Here is a 21262-nt window from a genome sequence, read left to right as displayed (position 1 = left end):
TTTTTTAAAAAAATAAAAAAATCGGGTATAGCCGCGCAGCTATACTTTCCAAAGGGTGATAGCCGCGCGGCTATACTAATTATATTAAAGAAAAGGGATCCGCCCTGCCATTAGGTGCCACGTGTCAAAAAAGGAACACCAGCGTATAGTCCGCGCGGCTTTACTATTCATAGTTTTCAAAAAGGACCGCCTTGCGATTAACGTGTTACAGTCGGTATAGCCGAGCGGCTATACTATTTTTAAAAAAAATTAAAACAGAGTATAGCCGTCCGGCTATACTATATATATATATATATATATATATAGGGACCTCTTTGCTATTAGGCTCCCACGTGTCAAAATAAGTATAGCTGCTATGTTTTTAAAACGTATAGCCGCGCGGCTATACTGTTAAAAGAGGACACCCCTTGCGATTGGGCGCCCGCGTGTGAAAAACTTCTCTCTTCACCAAGTCTTGTCACAATGCTTGAGCTCTGTTACTTTCCCACTTGTCAAGCATCAGAATTTCTAACATACAAACTTAAATAAGAGATCACACTTTTATTATTTGTTTTTTAAAATTTAGTATCAACCATTTTTCATCATTTTTTTCCTTGTCTTATTGACAAAATGGTGCATCAGAAACCTAGTTGGTAATATACAGTAATGGAAAAATACGTAAAAAATAAATAAATATATGCACGTGTATGATTCAGTCTATTTTTATAAAAAGAATGATGAAAAATTCGGCCATAAAATACGAAAACGGCAAATTAATATGTTTAATACATTCGTGTATAATACGATTTATAGGGAAAAATATGAATATAATATACGGATACATAAATTACTTTTGTTAGTCCAATTTTGTATTGAAATCACAAATATTGAAGAACGTAACTAGGGTAAAGACAATAATAGTTGTAATCATTAATCTAATGTACTAAGAAAATAACTAATGTCGACCTACGATAAGATTTGTGGAGAAAAATGTTTTTCTTTGGGTAAGGAAAGAAGAAGGCTTACAACTTTTTGAAAGGAGTTGTAAAACCTATTTTCCCAAAAAAAAAAAAACATATAATGGCATGTTTACTAATTCGTAATTACATTAGGAGGAATTGAATTGAGGAGGAGTTGGATTGAGCATATGGAATTGGGGTAGGACTGGTGCTAATTACTAAAATATCCTCGTTGTTGGGTTAAAGTAAATGATAAATTTTAAAATTTTAAAATTGTGTGAGAATATAATGGGTAAAAAATATATAAATTCCTAATGAGGTTAGTTCTCCAGAAATTAGAATACCACCTCCCATCCAAGAATTGAATTCATAATTTTGTATGAACCCCACTTACTTTTTATAATTCCTTAATATGAAGTAAATACAGGAATCTGCCATAGTTAGAATTCAATTCCTGATTCGTAAACACACCATAATAGCCTAACGACTCATGCTTTAAATTTTATGTTCACTGCAGCGTTTTTTTTTCATTTATAAGATATGTATATACGAATTATTCATGAACAGTACATTTAAGTTTAATAATACACGTGTATTTTTTTAATGTTTTTATAACAAATGTATGGTAAATAGTCATTTAAAAAAAAAAAGTACACGTATTAACTAACTAGGATTCAAACTTAAATATAGAAAAAAAAAATACAAAATCTAAGGCTACTACAGTCAACTATAATGAAAAATTCAAAATTTTAAGAAGTAGAGTTTCACATGTCCCAATATTATCTTAAGAAATTCAAAATTTTTTTTTAAATATTAAATGAATATGTAATAAATATATAAAATATTAAATGAATATATAATACAAATATTAAAAAATAATTGGGCCTCTCTGGACAATGGGCCGGGGCGATCACACCTCCCGCCCTTCTTCAAAGCCGGCATTACATGGTAGCCCTTATGCTAGTTCGTTATTGCTTCCACCTTCCCTCCCATTTTGCGAACCATAGCACTACATACCACTGATTTTAAAAAAATTTAAAAATAAATAAATATTTTGTAGGTGGATCGTTTGAAAAATATAGCTGATCGTACGAGAAATCTGTGTTTCTTACTTTTCTTAGATCAGAATCTGTTGTGACGGCGGACAAAGAAGATGGATGGGCTGTGTTAGGTTGGGCCTCAAAATCCTCAGAATCCATGGAACAAATATGCTTTTGGGACTGGACCATGGGCGAGTCTTTGTATTACGACAATGTTGGACTGGACCTTTTAAGTTTTGATATGATTGCCGTTGTTCAAACTTAAGACCAAGGCCTCTAAGTGGAAAGGGTGGGTAGAGAAACAAGTTAGAATTAAGTTAGGTTAAGCGTTCTATTCTCTTCGATTAATATTTAAAAAATCCAACACGAGCGGCGTGGCCTTTCCGATAAGGGTGATAAGAGTCGAACTCTTGTTATGAATGTGGAAAAAAAGTGCTATACCAGGAGTCATAATCTTCCATTATCATTAGAAGAAGTATCTTGATGAGTAAGTTACTTTAACTAGTTGAATCACACTTGTATGGTTTAATTTCACATGGAGGGGTACGGTAAGTTACAACCAATAAATGGGGTTTCTTTGCAAATAAAAGAACTTTAAGGGATGCATCTGAATTTCTTGAAACAACAGGGGAGAAAGTGTAAATATAACACAAACCAAAACAGAAAAATGTGAGTCACCTGCTTCCATTCCACTCGTTCTTCAACCGTCCAAACTCTGTTACTTTCCCGCCAAGAGAGAAAATGTAAATATAACACAAACCAAAACAGAAAAATGTGAGTCACCTGCTTCCATTCCACTCATTCTTCAACCATCCAAACTCTGTTACTTTCCCGCCAAGAAACTCTCTCTCTCTCTCTCTCTCTCTGTGTTCATCACCATGTTTGGACTGAGCCTAGACCTAGGTGCTGTTCGTCTTCTAAGGAGGGCTGTGGCACCCTTCATTCAGATGCCTTGCTTCTATGGCAAAATGTACATCTCACCAGATGACCTCACATTTATAGCAGCCTCAACTCCCAACCCCATCGCCCATAACCCGAGCGTTGTCACAGCCTTGCGTTTGCGGCCTTCCTTCTTCAACAACTTCATCTGCGATGAAAGCCTCTGTCTTGTCATCGACCTCAACTATTTGTACCACATTCTCTGTCAAGCCAGAGATGACGATTATCTTGGTATCTATGGTAATGGCACCCATGACCGGGTTTCTATTGTGCTCCTCGGTGCCGGTGAGTATTAATTAACCCATTTTGATTGGTTTCAAGGTTTCACGAATTGGGTCTCAATTATTTAACGTTTCAAGAACTGGGTTTCTTCTGTTTCAAGTCTATGATAGTTTTAGTTGGTGCTTTGAAAAATGGAAATCGACCCATCACAGTAACTTGGAAGGTTATTGGGTTTCTGTTCTTTTTATGTAGCTTTGCCATTTGGTTTCAAGAATCAATCTTGTTGCTGGGTTTATCAGTGTCTTGAGGATTTTTGCCAATTTGTCCACCATCTTGATTTGTTGTACTTGTATCATCTTGTTTTGTCTTGAGGATTTTTCCCTATCTGATTCTTTTCTATGTTTGTTTATGCTTTCAAAAATTATAGCAACTCGGGATTTCCGTGATGCAAACATGGACGTGGTTTCAATTCACCATGGTCAGATGAATGTACCTCAGTTCCAATATGAATATCAAGTGATCGTTGGGATACCTTCGATGCTGTTTAGAACTTCTATCGTGGAACTGCATCAATTTGGGGTGACAGGTACTTTGTCATTGTGTAATAGCTAGCTGAAAGTCCATCTTAATTTAATGCTTCCTAATTCCGGAAATTTACTGATTGAAATTCAGGACATATTAATCATTTCTAAGGAATTCTCATTTCAGTGCTTCACTGTGATAATGCTTCCCAATTCTTTCCCCAGCTTTGTCATTTATGGCCTACTTAGCATTTGTTTTACGCAGGGTGTACATTTTAGAAGTGGGAATTTATGGGTCAAGATGGACTGCATCATGAGCTCTAGTTTGTAACAGATGGTGAAGTCTTGTTTGTGCTGTATGCATGCTGATACACATTCACAATCATGCAATATTGCAAATCTTAGAGACAAAAATTATGATACATTGTTTCTTCAGTGTGGTTTCCTAAAGCCAGAACTCACCTGGAATATTATAAGCATCATAGATATTTAAGTTAAGTGAACTGTAACATCTGTTCGTAATATTAAAGATCACAAGATTTTATGGCATTTCACCAAATTTGTTTTTTCATCGAATTGATGCTTTTAATACCTAAATGTTCATATCTAACATCTTGTATATGTTACTCTCAGTTTTTGCAGAGGTGACAGATACTCAAGTTACGTTCTCTGTCGGAAATGAGAGGGTTATTCTCAGCAAAGAGGTAATTCCCAACTTGATATGTGATTCTTTTTCTTATTAATTAGTAGAAGTCATTTTGGTGTTCTGCTTTATCACATCTTCGCTACAATGTTGTACTTATGGTTTACCAAGCTGTGATCGATACTCGGATGAAATAGTGTATAAGATGCAGTATATCCCCTAATTTTAGGATATGGTCCTTCAATTTTATAATCTTCACCATATAAATTTGCTGTCAAACACTAGAAAATGATAACATGATCAATATTTCCTTGTTTTAATGTTGTGCATGCAGCTGGAGCAATGTATTATTGGGGGTGCCGTGAGCGAAGATCCTGTTTCCTTGGTGTTCAGTCTCTGGCACGTTCAGGCGATGGTGCATGCTTCAGCTGTGTCAGACAGGGTGTGGTTGCTCGGCCAGTCCAACGGTTTACATGTCATGCTGAACTGCCCTGTTGGTGAAAACGGCAACCGCATGTTTTACTTTGGCTGAAGTCCGGAGGCAATGAACAAACTCCTGCAAATTCTTTTTCTCCATTACCTTCTAATCACAAATGTAAATTACCAACAAAGGATGATGTGAGATATATTGAAGTGTCTGTTTTACTAAGTTTGACAATGCAGCTTTACATAGTGAAATTGCAGACAATGCAGTTAATGTTGAAATTTAATGCAGACAATGCAGTTAATGTTGAAATCTAAGGTCTCCAAATAGTGCTCTTCATCATTACCCTCCGTAGACAATGCAGCTTTACATAGTGCTACAGTTAAATGCATCGAACCTCGGTTGCTTTTTTTTTCTTTCTTTTTTTTCTGTAACTTAATTTATAACTTCTTTGCCAGTTTCATACGATTTGAATGCTAGAAGAAAAGTTCTTGGTCTTAAAGGGTCACTCTTGAACTTGAGCCTTATCAATTGCGAGAGGAAGAAATTGAACATGACCTCGAAAATCTAGATATATACTCACTTGAGCTATAAACTCATTGTTATATCATATATACCACATCTCTGTTACACTTCCAGCCTGTAAGCGAAAATCTCAGGGTAAACGAGGGGTATCTTTGAAATAAAAAGAACTTCAATGGCAAGAATCTGAAATTCTTGAAACAACAGGGAAGGAACTGTAAAATAATAAACCTCAAACAGAACAGAAAATTGAAATACCAAACTAGTCAGCTGACTTTTAACGAATTTAACCGTCCAAGTTTATCAAAAACTTCCCCGCCAAGAACTAGTTAAAGCCTCTTTCTCTTCACCAAGTCTAGTCACAATCACAAAGAAGTTCAATTTCCTTAGCTCTGTTACTTTCCCATCAAGAAACTCTCTCTCTCTCTCTCTCTCTCTCTTCACCACCATGTTTACATTTACCCTGAATCCAACTACTGCTTTTCTAAGGCAAGCCGTGGGAACCTTCGTTCAGATGGGCTTCAGAGAAGGCGTGATCTGTGTCGCACCTGACGACGTCACATTGGTGGCAAGGATGCCAGGCGTAGGCGTCCCTGTCTTAGCCCTGCGGATGAAACCTTGGATGTTCAGCTCCTTTAGCTGCACTAAGAGCGTCTGCCTGGCCTTTGACCTCACTCTCTTCTACCAAAATCTATTTAAAGTCCTCAAGGGTGATTTACTCCAGCTCTCTGGTCGAGCCAGCGCTTATTGCATTGACTTTGATCTCCTCAACTATTCGGGTCAGTATATACCATCTGAGTTTCTTTAATTTTTTATTGGTCTCTAATTCAATTCTTTATTTCAAGATTTTAAGATTTGGGTATTAATTGTAAACGTATCTTGGGAATTTGTTCTTTTCAAGTTATGATCTTTCTAGCTGGGTTTTAGAAATGTAGAAATTTGGAAATTGAACCATCACAGTACTTTGCCAATATTCTGGCATAAACATGGTTTTTTGGGGCTCTGTTTTGTTTAAATTTGATGACCTTTCTGCCATTTTGTGTTCTAATAGCTAGAACAACAAATTTGATGAATTATCAATCTGAGTATATCAGTTTCTTGAGGATTTTTGTCAATCTGTCTGCATTAATCTTGTTGTAGGGTTTTCGGGTTCTTGAGGATTTTTGTCAATTTGTCTGCATTAATCTTGTTTTAGGGTCTATCAATTTCTTGAGGATTTTTGTCAATCTGTTTAAACTTGATGAATTATCTGAATCTTTGCGTTCTAAAATCTCCTTCTTATCTAATTTTTCTTGTCTCTTTTTGTTTACAATTTCAGAAAAGCTAGAAACTAGGCAAGTCTTTGCAACTCAATTTCCCATGCTTTCAACGTACATTGGTCGGATGGATGTACCTCAGCTCCGAAATCACTATCAAGTAGCCGTCGGGATACCTGCGGAGGACTTTAGGCTTCTTATCATGGAGCTGCGCCAGTTCGGGGTGCTAGGTACATTGTGTAATTGCTTGCAGAAAGTAGATCTTAGTCAAATGCATTGCTACAATTGCTGATTTAAATTCAGGACATGCCCTTTCTTTTTATTTTCTTAATTCTGATAAGAACATGTTGATCGTTTTCTTAGAATGTCTCATTTCAGTGCTTGACAATGTCATGCTTCACAATCCTTTGTCATTTACTGTGACTTTGCATATAATCTCTAGTGAGTTCAGAATCGTGATAAATATTCACAAGGTTCACATGATTTATGGCATTCCCTAACTCTTCATATATATAAACTTGTATATGTTGCTCACTAGACTGGTACGTGTCATTGCAGTTTATGCAAGCATAACAGCAACTGCAGTTAAGTTCTCTGTCGGACATGAGGTGGTTATTTTCAAGAAGGTATTTTACCAACCTTACGTGTGATTCATAGTTTAGAACAACTTGATGTTGTACCTTATCACAGCTTGCCACAGTATGGTAGTGATGGTCTGACAATCAATTTGCTCAAAACACAGCATTAAGCAAATTCTGGTTTCTGATTTCCATCGGAAAACGTCCATTCTTCTGTGCCATGAAATATATTTTTCACTAACTAGATTTGCTGTCATACACTACAACACGATAACATCACAATAACATCACAAGAAGTTCCATTTTCCTAAGCACATAAATGATCAATATTTCCTTGTTTTATTTTGTTGTGTAGCCTAACCAGTGTACTATTATGGGTGCTGTGGGGGAAGATCCAGTTGTCTTGGTGTTCAATCTGATTCACTCTGGCGCAATCCTGAATGCTTCAATTCTGTCAAACAAGGTGTTGTTGTTTGGCCAGACCCGTGGTTCGTCTGTCGTGCTGAAATTCTTTTTTGGTAGACTTGGTAGCTTCGAGTATTACTTTCGCTGAAGCCCGAAGGTGATGAGAATGGTCTAACCATCTCTGAGTTCTTAAGCAAAGTCAAATCAGATTTCAAATTATGCAAATTCAATTTTTCTCCATTGTCAAGACTTCGATCGCAAGTGTGAGATACTTTGAGTTGTCTGTTGTACTTGGAAAAGTCTGATCCTTTTCATCATTTTCAGTTGTCTGTTGTACTTGGTCTGAGGATTCTTGTTGCTGGATATATCAGTTTGACTTAGATATTGCTGAAATGTATAAAGTCTTCTCAATGAAAATGACTCTGATCCTATTCATCACATAATCCTTTGTAGACGATGAAGCTTTACATACAGTAGTTAAAATGTGTCTAACTACTTCACAACTTTCATGTGATTTCAATGCAAGAGGCACAAATTAAACATTACCTCAAAAAAGTAATAAATACCACTTGCGTTATAAGCCCATTGTTATTAGCCACTGTTATATCATATGCCACATCCCACATATATCCGTTACACTTCCAGACCGTGTCCAAAAATCTAAGGGTAAATGAGGGGTATCATTGCAATAAAAAGAACTTAAATGGAAAGAATGTGAAATTCTTGAAACAACGGGGAAGGAAGTGTAAAATAATAAACCCCAAACATAACAGAAAATGGAAATACCAAACCGTCAAAGTTTATCAAAAACTCTCCCGCCAAGAAAGTAGTTAAAAACCTCTGTCTCTTCATCCCAAAAGACTCCCAATTTCCTTAGCTCTCTCTCTCTGTGTTACTTTACCCCTCAAGAAACACAAACTCTCTCTCTTTCTCTCTCTGTTCACCACCATGTTTGAAATTACCCTGAACCCATGTGCTCTTTTTCTAAGGCGGGCAGTGATACCCTTCATTCAGATGGGCACCTACCATGGCGAGCTCTACATTGCACCGAACGTTGTCGAATTGAGAGCAGCCTCAGGTAGCGTCGTCTTATTCCTGCAGATGAAACCTTGGATGTTCCAGACCTTTTCCTGCACTGAGAACCTCTGCCTTGGCTTCGACATCCGTCACTTGTACCGCTATCTCCTTCTCCTTCAAGCCAGGAATGATGCTTTTCTCCGTCTCACTGGAGATGCCAGTGGTCACATTGACTTTGTGCTCCTCGATATCAGTCAGTATATACCATCTTAGATCTTAATTTCTTATTTCAAGATTTTAAGTTAATTTCTTTTTCAAGTTAAGTTAATATCTGAATCACTGATTTGTGTTCCCTAGTTAACTTTGTCATTTGGTTCCAAATATTAATCTTGTTTCTGGGTTTAGCAGTTTCTTGAGGATTTTGCCAGTCTGTCTGCATCATTGGTTTTATCTGAATTGTTTAAACTTGAGGATTTCTAAAATCTCCTCCTTATCTAATTTTCCTCGTCTCTTTTTTGTTTACAATTTCAATAATGCTAGGAACTCGGCGAACTTTTCAACTTCACATTCCATTGCTTTCAAGGTCAAGTGCGATGACGACTGTACCTCAGCTCCAATATCAATATCAAGTAAGGGTGGGGATACCTGTGCAGCAGTTTAGGGTTATTATCTTGACGCTGTCCCGGTTCGGGGTCACAGGTATAACACGTAATTGCTTGCAGAAATTAGATCTTAGTCAAATGCATTGCTGATTTAAATTACTGATTTAGATTCAAGGCATGCCTTTTTTTTTTTTTCCTTAATTCAGATAAGAAAATGTTGATCATTTTTTAGAATTTATCATTTCAGTGTTTGACACAGAATTACTGATTTAAATTCGGGGTATACCTTTTTTATTCTTAATTCGGGTAAGAATATGTTGATCATTTTTAAGAATTCAGGATTTTACAATGTCATGCTTCACAATCCTTTGTCATTTACTGTGACTTTGAATATAATCTCTAGTGAGTTCATATTTCGATATCTTTTTTTGTGCTGTATGCATGCTTGTTCACAAGGTTCACAGGATTTTATGGCATTCCCTAACTCTTCATATGCTTGTATATGTTGCACTAGACTCCTACGTGCCATTGCAGTTTCTGCAACCGTAACAGATACTCAAGTTCAGTTCTTTGTAGGAAATGGAAATGGGGGGATGTTCACATTTCCTATTCTCAAGAAGGTACCTTATCACAGCATGCCACAATTTTCTGAAAACACAGTATACATTAAGCAAATTCTGGTTCTTGTTTCCATCGGAAACATGAAATAAGCATTTTCCCATAATATGAAACTGTCCTCCGATTTCATACACTACAACATGATAATCACAAGAAGTTCAATTTCCTCAGAGCATAAATGATCAATATTTCCTTGTTTTATTTTGTTGTGTAGCCGGAGCAGTGTATTATTGAGGGTGATGTGGGGGCAAATCCAGTTTCCTTGGTGCTCGATCTCCGTCACACTAGTACAATCCTGAATGCTTCAGTCATGTCAAAGACGGTGTGGTTGTTTTGCCAGTCCCATGGTTCATCTGTCATGCTGAATTGCCCTTTTGGTAGACTTGGTAACATCTATTATTACTTTCCTGAAGCCTGAAGCCTGAATGTGATGAGAATGGTCTAACTCAAATAAGATTTTAATGCGGTTTGATCACAAGTTTGAGGTACTTTGAGTTGTGTGTTGTAAACAATAATCCTTCGTAAACAATGCAGCTTTTCATCATAATCCTTTGTAAACAATGCAGCTTTTCATCATTTTGAGTTGTCTGTTGTTCTTGGTTTGACATGAATATTGAATTGCAGGGAAAGTCTGAGCCTATAATTCATCACAACTGTCTGTAAACAATTATCTGTCTGCTTTTTTCTCTAACTTTTAGTTCTTTGCAAGTTTCATATGATTTCAATTGTTGACAAAAATCATGCTGAACAATAACACTTACCATGTTCTGTGGTGGTTACATAAGCCATCGTTGTTCCGAAACATAACAATGCTAGAAGAAAAGAGGATTTGAAGAACTCAGAACTTCTGGGTTTTGAATTTTAAGAACAACTTAATTGTTGGATTAATTAAGAAATCACCCAAATTTTGACATCAAACTCGTGTGAAACAAGCATCAGAATTTCTAACATAAAAACTTGTGGGGTGGCATATCGCAATTAAAAGAACTTCAGTGCCGTGCATCTGAAGTTCTTAAAACTACAGGGGCGAAAGTGTAATATGAACAGAAACAAATAGAATGCGATTGGGCCCCGCCTAACTCTGTATACACCACCAGTCAGCTTTTTTTGGTCCAAACACCAGTCACCTCAATTGGCTGTGAGAAGCTAACGCACCCAATTTTTGAAATCCCAGACATAACAGAAAATGGAAATACCAAACCGTCCAGGTTAATCACAAAATTTCCCGCCAAGAAAGTAGTTAAAAACCTCTTCACCAAGTCACAACAATGCCTTAAGCTCATCCAAAAAGAATCTCAATTTCCTTAGCTCTCTCTCTCTCTCTCTCTCTCTCTGTTCACCACCATGTTTCAATTTACCCTGGACCCATGTGCTCTTCTTCTAAGGCAGGCAGTGACACCCTTCATTCAGGCGGAAGCCTACAATGGCAAGATCTACGTCTCACCGACCGTCGTCACATTGATAGCAGAAGCCTCAGGTAGCGTCGTCTTAGTCCTGCGGATGAAACCCTGCACGTTCAACTCCTTTACCTGCACCAAGAACCTCTCCCTTGGCTTAGACCTCCGTATCTTGTACCACAATCTCCTTCGAGCCAAGACTCATGCATTTCTCCGTCTCTCTGGCGATGAAACCAGTCGTCACATTGATTTTGGGCTCCTCGATACCAGTCAGTATATACCATCTTAGTTTCTTTAAGTTTTTAATTGCCCTCTAATTTCTTATTTCAAGATTTTGAGATTTGGGTGGGAATTTGTTCTTTTTCCAGTTACGATATTTCTAGTTGGTTTTTGGGGCTCCGTTTAAAGTTCATTTGGTTAAATTAATCGTGTTGCAGGGCACTGTCTGGATCATTGCTTTGTGTTTCCTAGTATTGTTTTGTTTAAATTTGATGAACTGTGTGCCTTTTCGTGTTCTAATAGCTAGAACAGTAAATTAGATGAACTGTTCCTTTTCAAGCTTTATGCTCCAAAACTTAATCTTGTTTCTGGGTATATCAGTTTCTTGAGGATTTTTGTCCTGATCATTGGTTTTGTCTGAATCGTTTAAACTTGACGAATTTTCCTGGTCTCTTTTTGTTTACAATTTCAATAATGCTAGGAACCCTGCAAGGCTATCGAACTCACATTCCATTGCTTTCAAGGTCAAATGAGATGTTGCCTGTACCTCATCTCCAATATCAATTTCAAGTAAGAGTGGCGAATACCTGCGGAGCAGTTTAGGGTTATTATCATGAAGCTATCCCAGTTTGAGGTCGCAGGTATAATGTGTAATTGCTTGCAGAGAGTAGATCTTAGTCAAATGCATTGCTGATTTAGATTCAGGACATGCCCTTTTTTTCATTTCTTAATTCTGATAAGAATATGTTGATCATTTTCTTAGAATTTAGCATTTCAGTGCTTGACAATGTCATGCTTCACAATCCTTTTTCATTTACTGTAACTTTGCATATAATCTCTGGTGAGTTCATATTTTGATGATCTTTGTTTGTTCTGTATGCATGCTGAACATTCACAAGGTTCACAGGATTTTGTGGCATTTCCCAACTGTTCATATATATAATCTTGTATATGTTGCTCACAAGACTCCTACGTGCCATTGCAGTTTCTGCAAGCGTAACAGATACTCAAGTTAGGTTCTTAAATGGAAATGGGAAGATTATCCCATATCCTATTCTCAAGAAGGTATTTTTCCAACCTTATGTGTGATTCGTAGTTCAGAACAACTTTCTGAAAACATCCATTCTTCTTGCCATGAAATAATAATTTTCCCTAATTTTTGGATGTATATGAAATAATATGAAACTGTCCTTCGATTTCATTTTTTTTTTTTTCACTCACTAGATTTGCTGTCATACACTACAACATGATAACATCACAAGAAGTTCAATTTCCTAAGCGCATAAATGATCCATATTTCCTTGTTTTATTTTGTCTTGTAGCCGGAGCAGTGTATTATTGAGGGTGATGTGGGAGCAGATCCAGTTTCCTTGGTGCTCAATCTCCGTCACGCTAGAGCAATCATGAATGCTTCAGTCATGTCAAACATGGTATGGTTGCTTGGCCAGTCTAATGGTTCATCTGTCATGCTGGATTGCCCTTTTGGTAAACTTGGTAACCTCAATTATTACTTTCCGAAGCCTGAAGCCTGAAGCCTGAAGCTTGAAGGTGATGAGAATGGTCAAGATAATGCGGTTTGATCACAAGTGTGAAATACTTTGAGTTGTCTGCTGTAAACAATGCAGCTTTTCATCATTTTGAGTTGTCTGTTGTACTTGGTTTGACATGAATATTCAATTGCAGGTAAAGTCTATAAACAATTAATGCAGCTTTACATAATGCAAATTGTTAGGTTTTACTTCTTTGCAAGTTTCATATGATTTCAATTGTTGACAACTGTTACTTACACAGAGACATACCCCAAAAAATAAAAATAAAAATTTAAAAAGATTTTACCCGATCTCTTCCTTGTTCACCACAGCAGTCTCCATGAATTGGTATAGATCTGATTTGATCCAAGTGAAACCATGAGATAGAGATTAACTGAAAGACAACCGGCAGAAAGAGGAAGAAGAACGAGAGAGAGAGAGAGAGAGAGAGAGAGAGAGAGACAAAATAAAAGAGAGAAGCGGCGGAGAGAAGTAGAGATGAGGGAGAAAGGAAGGAAAGAAGAAGTGGCTTTAGGGTTAAGTGTTGGTTGTTGGGCTTGGGTAAGGTTAGATGTTGGTAGTTGGGCTTTGGAAGTGAGAAAAATCATGGGATTAGTAGTTGGGCCACCAAAATATATTCATTTTTTTTAAAAAAATTTGATTCTGGTTCGGTTCGGCCTGGTTCGGTTTTTAGAGATGTTAAATAGGAATTGGAATCGGTCAGAACCAGTCCAGTTCGGTTTTTGGTTAATTCAATTTTTTTAGGTTTTTGGTCAATTCGATTTTTTTCGGTCCGATTCGGCTCGATTTTCCTGTTTCCCTGTTTAAATGCCCACCCTTACTGAACAATAACACTTAATATGTTCTGTTTGTAACATAAGCCATGATTGTTCCGAAACGCGGATTGGAAGAACTCAGAACTTTTGGGTTTTGGATTTTGAGAACTTAATTGTTGGTAGCATACAACCTTAAATAAGAAATCACCCAAATTTTGACATCCACAACTCATGTGTGAAACAAGCATCAGAATTTCTAACATACAAGCTTTAAATAAGAACTGGGGGTTTCTGACCAAAACAAAAACTGGGGGTGTCATATTGCAATTAAAAGAACTTTAGTGAGATGCATCTGAAGTTCTTAAAACTACAGGGGGGAAAGTGTAATATGAACAAAAATAAATAGAATGCGAATAGGCCCCACCTAACTCTGTATACGCCGCCAGTCAGCTGACTTGTAACGAATTTAACCGTCCACGTTTCTGAAAAACTTTCGCGCCAAGAAAGTAGTTAAAAACCTTTGTCTCTTCACAAAGCTTGAGCTCAATTTCCTGAAATTTCAAGCCATTCTTCAACCGTCTGAGCTCTGTTACTTTCTTCAAGAAACACAATTTCTTCAACCGTCTGAGCTCTGTTACTTTCTTCAAGAAACACAATTTCTTCAACCGTCTCTCTGTTACTTTCTTCAAGAAACACAATCTCTCTCTCTCTCTCTCTCTCTCTTCGTTGACCACCATGCTGCTTGAACTTAGCCTAAACGAAGGTTCTGTTCTTCTAAGGCAGGCAGTGAAACCCTTCACTCAGATGGGCTTCGACTGGGGCGAGATCTACGCCACACCAGACGAAGTCACATTGACACCCTTCGATCCCACGTCCTTAACCCCAACCGTTACTTTGGCCCTGTGGATGAAATCTTCGATGTTCGAAACCTGTATCAACCATCAGAATGTCTGGCTTGCCTTCGACGTCCATAGCTTGTACCACAACAATCTCTGTCAAGTCAGGGATAATGATGATTTTGTCGGTCTCTATGTGGATGATGAAAATGATAATTTTGGTGGATTTGAGCTCAGCAATTGCAGTCAGTACATACCATCTTTGCTTCTGTAATTTTGATCGGCCTCTAATTATTTATTTCAACGTTTCAAGATTTCAAGATTCCATTACACTACTATTGCGACTCTGTTCTTTTTCAAGTTTATGGTCATTTAAAGTTGCAATAATTAATCTTGCTGCCATTGTTTGTATGTACATTTGTTGTAAAATGTGTCTTAATTTGATGAACTGTCTACGTTTTTTGCTGCGTTCTTATAGCATCATCTGTTATTGGGGCTCTGTTCTTTATCAAGTTCATGGTCGTTTTAGCTTTGTCATTTGGTTTCTAAGATTAATCTTGTTGCTGGGTTTATCAGTTTGTTGAAGATTTTGGTCAATCAGTCTGAATTATTTGGTTTCAAAAATTAATCTTGTTGCTGGGTCTATCAGTTTCTTGAGGATTTCTGTCAGTCTGTTTGCATCAGTGGTTTGTGTTTCCCAATATTGTTTTGTCATAAAATCTGCTTAAATTTGATGAATGATCTGCACTTTCTTTCTAGTATCTCCTCCTTATCTAATTTTTCTCGTCTCTTCTTGTTTACAATTTCAATAATCTAGGAACTCGGCGATTCATTGAAGGTGAAATCCCCTTGATTTCTGTGCACCTTCGTGAGCTGGCTGTACCTACACCTCAGTTCCAACATGAATATCATGTGATCGTCGGGATACATTCGAACGAGTTTAGGCGTCTTATCACTTATCTGGGCCATATCGGAGTGTTAGGTACTTTGTCAGTGTAATTGCTACAATGATCAAGTCAGAATATTGTGATGAGAATATGTTGAACATTTTCTCATTTCAGTGCTTGACAGTGATCATGCTTCCTAGTTCTTCATCATTTACTGGTGATTTTGCATCATGATCTTTGTTTGTGGTGTATGCATGCATGATACACATTCACAAGGTTCACAAGATTTAACACTGATACTTGATTTTCGTTTCCTCATTGAGTTGCTCACTAGGCTCGTATGTGTCATCGCAGTTGCTGCACGTGTAACAGATACTAAAGTTAAGTTCTCTGTAGGAGATGTAGAAGTCGTTTACAGTCAAGAGGTATTTCCCAACTTTTCACGTGATTTGTAGTTTAGAACAAATTGATGCTCAACCTTATCACAGCTTGCTAATCAATTTTCTGAAAAAAAAATGCTAATTAAGCAAATCCTGGTTCTGATTTCCATTGGAAAGCATCCATTCTTCTGTGCCATGAAATATATGTATAGCTGCAGTTAGGATCCAAAGAAAACCAATGCAGCCACTGTATAAGCTGCACAATCTTTCGGTTTCTTTTTCTGTTCTGTTTTTTATCTTCAAGATTTGCTGTCACACGCTACAACATAATAACATCACAAAAAGTTCAATTTCCTTATCACATAAATGATCATGTTATTTTGTTATACATGCAGCTGGGGCAGTGTATTATCGGGGGTGATGTGGGGGAGGAAGATCCAGTTTTCTTGTTGTTCAATCTTGAACACACTCGCGCAATCAAGACTGCTGCAGAGCTGTCCCAGATGGTGTGGTTGCTGGGCCAGTCCAATGGTTTATCTGTCATGATGCTTTGCCCTCTTACTCGACTTGTTAACCTCATGTTTTGCTTTGGTCCTCCTCAAGCCTGAAGCCTGAGGTGATGTGATGAGAGAAAGTGTTTCTGAGTTGTTAACTCAAATCAGATGTTAATGCATTGTCAGGAAAATGTCCAAAAACAAAAGATGATGTGAGTGTGTGAGATATTGTCAAGAATATTGACCTGTTCATCATAATTCTTTCTTTGTAAACAATTAATGCAGCTTTACATATAATGCAACTTGTTAGCTTGTTGAATATCTGCCTGCTTTTTCTGTAACTTATTATTACCATGTTCTGTGGTGGTATCATAAGCCATGTTTGTTCCAACACATAATTGAAAAATGCTAAAAGATACGGGTTAGGCCAGTTGATCACCACATTGTGCTTGCTTCTTTTCACCCAAGTTTGAATTTCCTTCCCGCCTATACATTAGAGAGTAGTTTAGAATGTTCCCCTTTAAAAAAATAATAATGATAATTATCAAGTATAATGTATGGACTAGCAGAAATCAAGTAAAGTTGGTCTCAATCTCTTCTTACCATATTTATTTTTAATTTATTTTTAATTTTTATTATTAAGCATTTTTCACCATTTGGGGTGTCATTTCAATTAAAAGAACTTCATTGACAATGCATCTGAAGTTCTTATAACTAGAGGGGCGGAAGTGTAATATGAACAAAATTAAAACAGAATAGAATGGGCCCCACCTCACCCAACTCTGTATACACCAGTCGGCTGAATTTCAACGCCCACAACCGTCCATTACCTTTTTACTTTCCCGCCAAGTAAATCCCTCTCTCTCTCTCTCTCTGGTTTTCTCTCTGTCCACCATGTTCCAGCTCCGCCTAGACCAAGGCGCGGTTCTTCTGAAGCAGGCGGTGACGCCCTTGGTCGAAATGGTCCGGTTTGCCGACATTCGCATCTCACCTGAGGATTTAACGCTGGTGTCCGCGAGCAACTATCCGAGGTTCCCACAGGTCTTCATTGCGCTGCGGATGCGAAGCTTGATGTTCGCTCATTTCCGGTGCAACGAGACCCGTTGGATTTGCATCAACCTCCGCCACTTGTTCTCCGCGTTGGCTCTCGCCCGCAGTGAAGATTCGATCGAGATCCATGGTGATGAAGGCGAGGATGTGGTTGGCTTCTTGTTCAACAATCCCAGTCAGTACAAAAACATCTTAGTTCACTAATTATTTCTTATTTCTTCAATTTCGTGGGTTTGATTTCAAGTTTCTGTTGTAAGTTTGATTTCAAGTATCCTGGAAATCAGTTTAATCGTTGTTAATTTGGCAATTTTTTCTTGATATAAACTCGAAAATTATTGAAGGGGATTTTTCATGCTTCAAGTTTATGATAGGTTTTAGTTGGTTCTTGGAAAAGGAATTCACTGAAAACTCAAAGTTTCCAGAATCTTTAAAGGTTTTCATCCCCATTTTCTTCAATTTGTGATCATTTTCATGACCTTCAAAAGGAATATTGAAGCTTTCTTGGGGGCACTCTTACCCATACTTGCTTTGTTGTTTGGTTACAGTTTTTTGAGAATCTTTGTCTGGATCTCTTTTTCTAATATGTTCTACTTGTGAATGGAATCATAGGAACTCACCGAGTCAGGTACTCTGAAATGGCATTGATTGGAGTTTACCCTGCTGATCAGATGCAGGCAGGTTTTGCAAATTTCAAATATCAAGTGATTGTTGGGATACCATCGGTGGAGTTTCAACGTCAGTTGATACGGTTGCGCTGTTTTGGAGAGACAGGTACTTGTCATTGTGTAATTACTTCTTGAAATTAAATGCAGTGCTACAATGTTCAACATGGAAATTTACTGATTCAAGTTCAGACCAAGCCCATTTCATTTTCTTAATTCTTATGTGAAGATGTTCATTTTCTTAGAATTTCACCTTTCGGTGGCTGACTTTGATGATACTTCTTAGTTCTTTACCCTTTAAGATTCATTGTATATAACTTAGCATTGCCACCATGGCCAACTTCAACGGAGGGAATTTGGTGGAAATGGAATTTACAGGTCTGAGATGGACTATTTGTCTGCAACTTAGCATCATAAGTTGTAGTTTGAATCAGATTGTGATAATATTTTAATAGTGAGAACTTAGGGGGAAGGGAGGGAGAATAGCCCCGTTTCTTTCTAGTGTATCGCTGTTGTAGAAGTAGCACAGACAAGTCACACCATGACATTTACAGTTCATTTGGGTTATGGTTTTGAGAAGAAGTCCAGATGGATAATTGCTCTGACTTTGCATCACTATGATCTTGTTTATGTTACTGGCAGCCTGCATTTTTGCATGGAATTCCTAGCTTTTCCTCTTTTTACAGTCATCTATGACAGGTTTACTGTTGCTAAAACAAATGATCACACATGCCATTTTGTTTTATACTGTCCCTTTAAACTGGTTTTCTAAAGGCACAATTTATCCTGACTTATCCTATGCATGCACCACTGGTTCACATTAACACCTTCTATATGCTACTCATTGGTCTTCTATGTGTCATCTTAGTTTATGCACGCATAACCGATACTGAAGTTAGGCTCTCTGTAGCGAATGAGGAGGTTCTTCTGACAAACGAGGTAAAAGAACACTCTCTGTGATATAACAACTTGTATACAATGTATATAATGAATAAGCTGCGGCAGTTAAAATTAAAAGGAAACCAACACAACCAGTCCAGTTTTCTTCATTGGTGGACGTATAGGATTGTTTAAGTCCCTTAAGGGGAACCACAGCCTGCATTATTTTTTCTGGCTAAGTAGAAAAGATGGAGGCACCATCCTTCGACTTCATAGTTTTACAGACAATTCCCTTGGCCACATACATGAATGATCAAATATATCCTTCCTTGGTTTAACTTAATGTGTTGCTGCAGAATTGCATTATTGGGGGTGATGTAAGTGAAGAAGATCCAGTTACTGCGGTGTTCAGCCTCCATTGCCTGAGCGCAATCTTGAAAGCGTCGCATCTGACAAGCAGGGTGTGGTTACTCCACTCCAATTCTTCACTTCCATTTTGCATGCTGAATTTCCCTGTTGGTGCACTGGGTAACCTCATGTTTCACTTTCCCCCACCTGAAGATGGTGATGAAACTTGACAAGTAGTTGTATCACTAGTCTAAAGTAGCCAACTCCGTTATGACTTCTGTTCTCAAATCAGATTTTAATGATGATGTGAGAATTAATCGCAAGTGTAAAAATACCAACAAAAAGGATGTTGTGAGAGATCTTTAGATGTACTAAGTTTGACATGGATATATAGTTGTGCTAAGTTTGACATGAATATATAGACGGTTTCAATCATTAAAATACATTGTTGAATCATTCTAATAAAAGATCTGTGCACTTTTCAAATCTTTAACGTAGAAAAAAGTAAAAAATATATCTTGAGATGTACTAAGTGTTACATGGCCGATATATAGTTGTGCAAAGTTTGACACGAATATATAGACAGTTTCAATAATTAAAATACATTGTTGAATCATTCTAATAAAAGATGTGTGTACTTTTCATATCTTTAACATAGAAAAAAGAAGATATTAATTGAGAAAATCTTTAACACGTAGAGGCAGGTCAATGTGGTTGCTTGGAAGGTTGATTTGAAACTTTTCTTAGTAAGTAGTTCACTTTTTAAATTTTAAATTTTTATTCAATCAAATATTTAAATACTAATTGTTCACTACATAAATAGTAATTAAAACATAACTACTAAATAAAGTAATTAAGAAAGAGAAATAAAGATTATGCTATTCAAAGGGTATAGCCGTGCGGCTATACTCTCGAACAGAAAAGTACAGCCGCACGGCTGTACTCTTAAAATATCCTTTCTAAAATTTTATTTTTTATTAATTAAATAATATCTTAGCCTTATTTAAATACTTTCATTAGTAGTGAATAATTAGTGATAAATATTTTATTAAAAATCCTAGAAATTTAATTTTAGTACGCAAATATATTAGTATTCTAAAAATGGATTTTAGCCTCGAAACTTAAATCTAAGTCACAGATGATTGGATAATATCCTGTTTATTGGAGTTTGATTGAAATACATGAACTTGAGTTCCACATTGAAAAAGAAGAGAAAGTATCTACTCCTTAGTAGGCTTATGGTTAGGATTTGAGGCTTGAGAAAGGTTTTGGAACAATTTTAGAAGCTAGAGTTTTTGGTTCGAGACTTGGATTTACCCAAACTAATTTTGTGAAAATAAAATTTTAAAACAAAGTCCATAAAAAATTTATTATTTATTAAGTAATTTATGAAATGAATATTTAGTAAATAACTTTGAAAAAAAAAATGTAATCACCCGTTGAAAAAATAACTTTGTAAATATTGGTTTCTCAGTAATAGTAGTTCGTTTTTTTCCCTCTAACAATTCCGCCTCTTCTTCCTATCTTTTCTTTTTGTGAGTAAAATTGTTTTTCGTATTTAAAAAAGATTATTTTGCGTTTTTGACGACAGAAAAGATATTAGCTTTGTTGTCTATCATTTTAGGAAGTGCCGTGCACGTGATCTTTGAAAGAGGAGAGTGGATGGAAATGGCAAATGGCAACAAACATACACCATATTTGATTTCCACGTGGACCCCACCTGATAAAACTCCAAAAACACCTCCCTCTCTCTCCTCCGTCATTGAAAATCTTTTTTTAATCCACGTATTGAATTTTGGGTGTGTTTCATATTTAAATAGTGTTTGAGTTTTTTTATAAATACGTGATTGAGTTTATTTATAAATTTGTATTTTTTTAATTCCGTATTGAACACGTGACAATCAAACATGACCACATATTATTATCCATGTATTTGTAAAAGATAATTGTGCTCATCATTTTTATTGTTTTATTATGACATGATTCACGGTAATTTTTTTATTCAGTATTTTCATTTCAAATCATGTTAGGGGTCCCAGTTTAATTTCGTACATGCTGTCATGATTTCAAAGTCAACTCA

General features: G+C 36.8%; 5 protein-coding genes and 2 long non-coding RNA genes across 7 annotated transcripts; 6 read left to right on the top strand and 1 right to left on the bottom strand.

The window, feature by feature from the left end:
* Positions 1-2714: 2714 nt before the first annotated feature.
* LOC148917273 (DNA sliding clamp PCNA-like) lies at positions 2715-5069 on the top strand. The gene is made up of 4 exons (XM_089053250.1): positions 2715-3202; positions 3567-3725; positions 4294-4364; positions 4638-5069. Exons 1-4 carry the CDS (start codon positions 2857-2859, stop codon positions 4833-4835), a joined length of 774 nt encoding a protein of 257 aa, XP_088909376.1. The 5' UTR covers positions 2715-2856; the 3' UTR covers positions 4836-5069.
* Positions 5070-5626: 557 nt separating this feature from the next.
* Positions 5627-7917, top strand: LOC148917272 (uncharacterized). The gene is made up of 4 exons (XM_089053412.1): positions 5627-6028; positions 6568-6735; positions 7064-7131; positions 7439-7917. The coding sequence occupies exons 1-4, from the start codon at positions 5698-5700 to the stop codon at positions 7634-7636; spliced, it is 765 nt and encodes a 254-aa protein (XP_088909538.1). The 5' UTR covers positions 5627-5697; the 3' UTR covers positions 7637-7917.
* Positions 7918-8361: 444 nt separating this feature from the next.
* On the top strand, positions 8362-10368 carry LOC148917271 (uncharacterized). Its single transcript, XM_089053424.1, has 4 exons — positions 8362-8758; positions 9046-9204; positions 9642-9727; positions 9940-10368. Exons 1-4 carry the CDS (start codon positions 8437-8439, stop codon positions 10141-10143), a joined length of 771 nt encoding a protein of 256 aa, XP_088909550.1. The 5' UTR covers positions 8362-8436; the 3' UTR covers positions 10144-10368.
* Positions 10369-12280: 1912 nt separating this feature from the next.
* Positions 12281-13049, top strand: LOC148917270 (uncharacterized). Its single transcript, XR_016127467.1, has 2 exons — positions 12281-12406; positions 12664-13049. It is a non-coding gene; the product is annotated as an uncharacterized LOC148917270 (long non-coding RNA).
* On the bottom strand, positions 12517-13512 carry LOC103331886 (uncharacterized). The gene is made up of 2 exons (XR_514119.2): positions 13178-13512; positions 12517-12948 (listed from the first exon to the last, which is right to left on the bottom strand). It is a non-coding gene; the product is annotated as an uncharacterized LOC103331886 (long non-coding RNA).
* A 729-nt stretch (positions 13513-14241) lies between these two features.
* On the top strand, positions 14242-16554 carry LOC148917269 (DNA sliding clamp PCNA-like). The gene is made up of 4 exons (XM_089053581.1): positions 14242-14727; positions 15300-15464; positions 15724-15794; positions 16145-16554. Exons 1-4 carry the CDS (start codon positions 14382-14384, stop codon positions 16355-16357), a joined length of 795 nt encoding a protein of 264 aa, XP_088909707.1. The 5' UTR covers positions 14242-14381; the 3' UTR covers positions 16358-16554.
* A 509-nt stretch (positions 16555-17063) lies between these two features.
* On the top strand, positions 17064-19623 carry LOC103331921 (DNA sliding clamp PCNA-like). The gene is made up of 4 exons (XM_008234593.2): positions 17064-17468; positions 17903-18064; positions 18824-18894; positions 19191-19623. The coding sequence occupies exons 1-4, from the start codon at positions 17138-17140 to the stop codon at positions 19410-19412; spliced, it is 786 nt and encodes a 261-aa protein (XP_008232815.2). The 5' UTR covers positions 17064-17137; the 3' UTR covers positions 19413-19623.
* The last annotated feature ends 1639 nt before the right edge of the window (positions 19624-21262 follow it).

The sequence above is a fragment of the Prunus mume genome, linkage group LG5, assembly GCF_029339155.1.
Source record: "Prunus mume cultivar Tortuosa linkage group LG5, ASM2933915v1, whole genome shotgun sequence".
Lineage (NCBI taxonomy): Eukaryota > Viridiplantae > Streptophyta > Magnoliopsida > Rosales > Rosaceae > Prunus > Prunus mume.
The sequence above is the reverse complement of the archived record's forward strand: the minus strand, read 5'-3'. Positions and strand labels throughout refer to the sequence as shown.

Excerpts from the sequence above, each read along its gene's own strand:
- LOC148917273 (XM_089053250.1), top strand. The coding sequence starts at position 2,857 with ATGTTTGGACTGAGCCTAGACCTAGGTGCTGTTCGTCTTCTAAGGAGG. Across the intron at positions 3,203-3,566 it reads TATTGTGCTCCTCGGTGCCG|CAACTCGGGATTTCCGTGAT; the intron begins GTGAGTATTAAT and ends CAAAAATTATAG. Across the intron at positions 4,365-4,637 it reads GGGTTATTCTCAGCAAAGAG|CTGGAGCAATGTATTATTGG; the intron begins GTAATTCCCAAC and ends TTGTGCATGCAG.
- LOC148917272 (XM_089053412.1), top strand. The coding sequence starts at position 5,698 with ATGTTTACATTTACCCTGAATCCAACTACTGCTTTTCTAAGGCAAGCC. Across the intron at positions 6,736-7,063 it reads GCGCCAGTTCGGGGTGCTAG|TTTATGCAAGCATAACAGCA; the intron begins GTACATTGTGTA and ends GTGTCATTGCAG. Across the intron at positions 7,132-7,438 it reads AGGTGGTTATTTTCAAGAAG|CCTAACCAGTGTACTATTAT; the intron begins GTATTTTACCAA and ends TTTGTTGTGTAG.
- LOC148917271 (XM_089053424.1), top strand. The coding sequence starts at position 8,437 with ATGTTTGAAATTACCCTGAACCCATGTGCTCTTTTTCTAAGGCGGGCA. Across the intron at positions 9,205-9,641 it reads GTCCCGGTTCGGGGTCACAG|TTTCTGCAACCGTAACAGAT; the intron begins GTATAACACGTA and ends GTGCCATTGCAG. Across the intron at positions 9,728-9,939 it reads CATTTCCTATTCTCAAGAAG|CCGGAGCAGTGTATTATTGA; the intron begins GTACCTTATCAC and ends TTTGTTGTGTAG.
- LOC148917269 (XM_089053581.1), top strand. The coding sequence starts at position 14,382 with ATGCTGCTTGAACTTAGCCTAAACGAAGGTTCTGTTCTTCTAAGGCAG. Across the intron at positions 14,728-15,299 it reads ATTTGAGCTCAGCAATTGCA|GAACTCGGCGATTCATTGAA; the intron begins GTCAGTACATAC and ends TCAATAATCTAG. Across the intron at positions 15,465-15,723 it reads GGGCCATATCGGAGTGTTAG|TTGCTGCACGTGTAACAGAT; the intron begins GTACTTTGTCAG and ends GTGTCATCGCAG.
- LOC103331921 (XM_008234593.2), top strand. The coding sequence starts at position 17,138 with ATGTTCCAGCTCCGCCTAGACCAAGGCGCGGTTCTTCTGAAGCAGGCG. Across the intron at positions 17,469-17,902 it reads CTTCTTGTTCAACAATCCCA|GAACTCACCGAGTCAGGTAC; the intron begins GTCAGTACAAAA and ends ATGGAATCATAG. Across the intron at positions 18,065-18,823 it reads GCGCTGTTTTGGAGAGACAG|TTTATGCACGCATAACCGAT; the intron begins GTACTTGTCATT and ends GTGTCATCTTAG.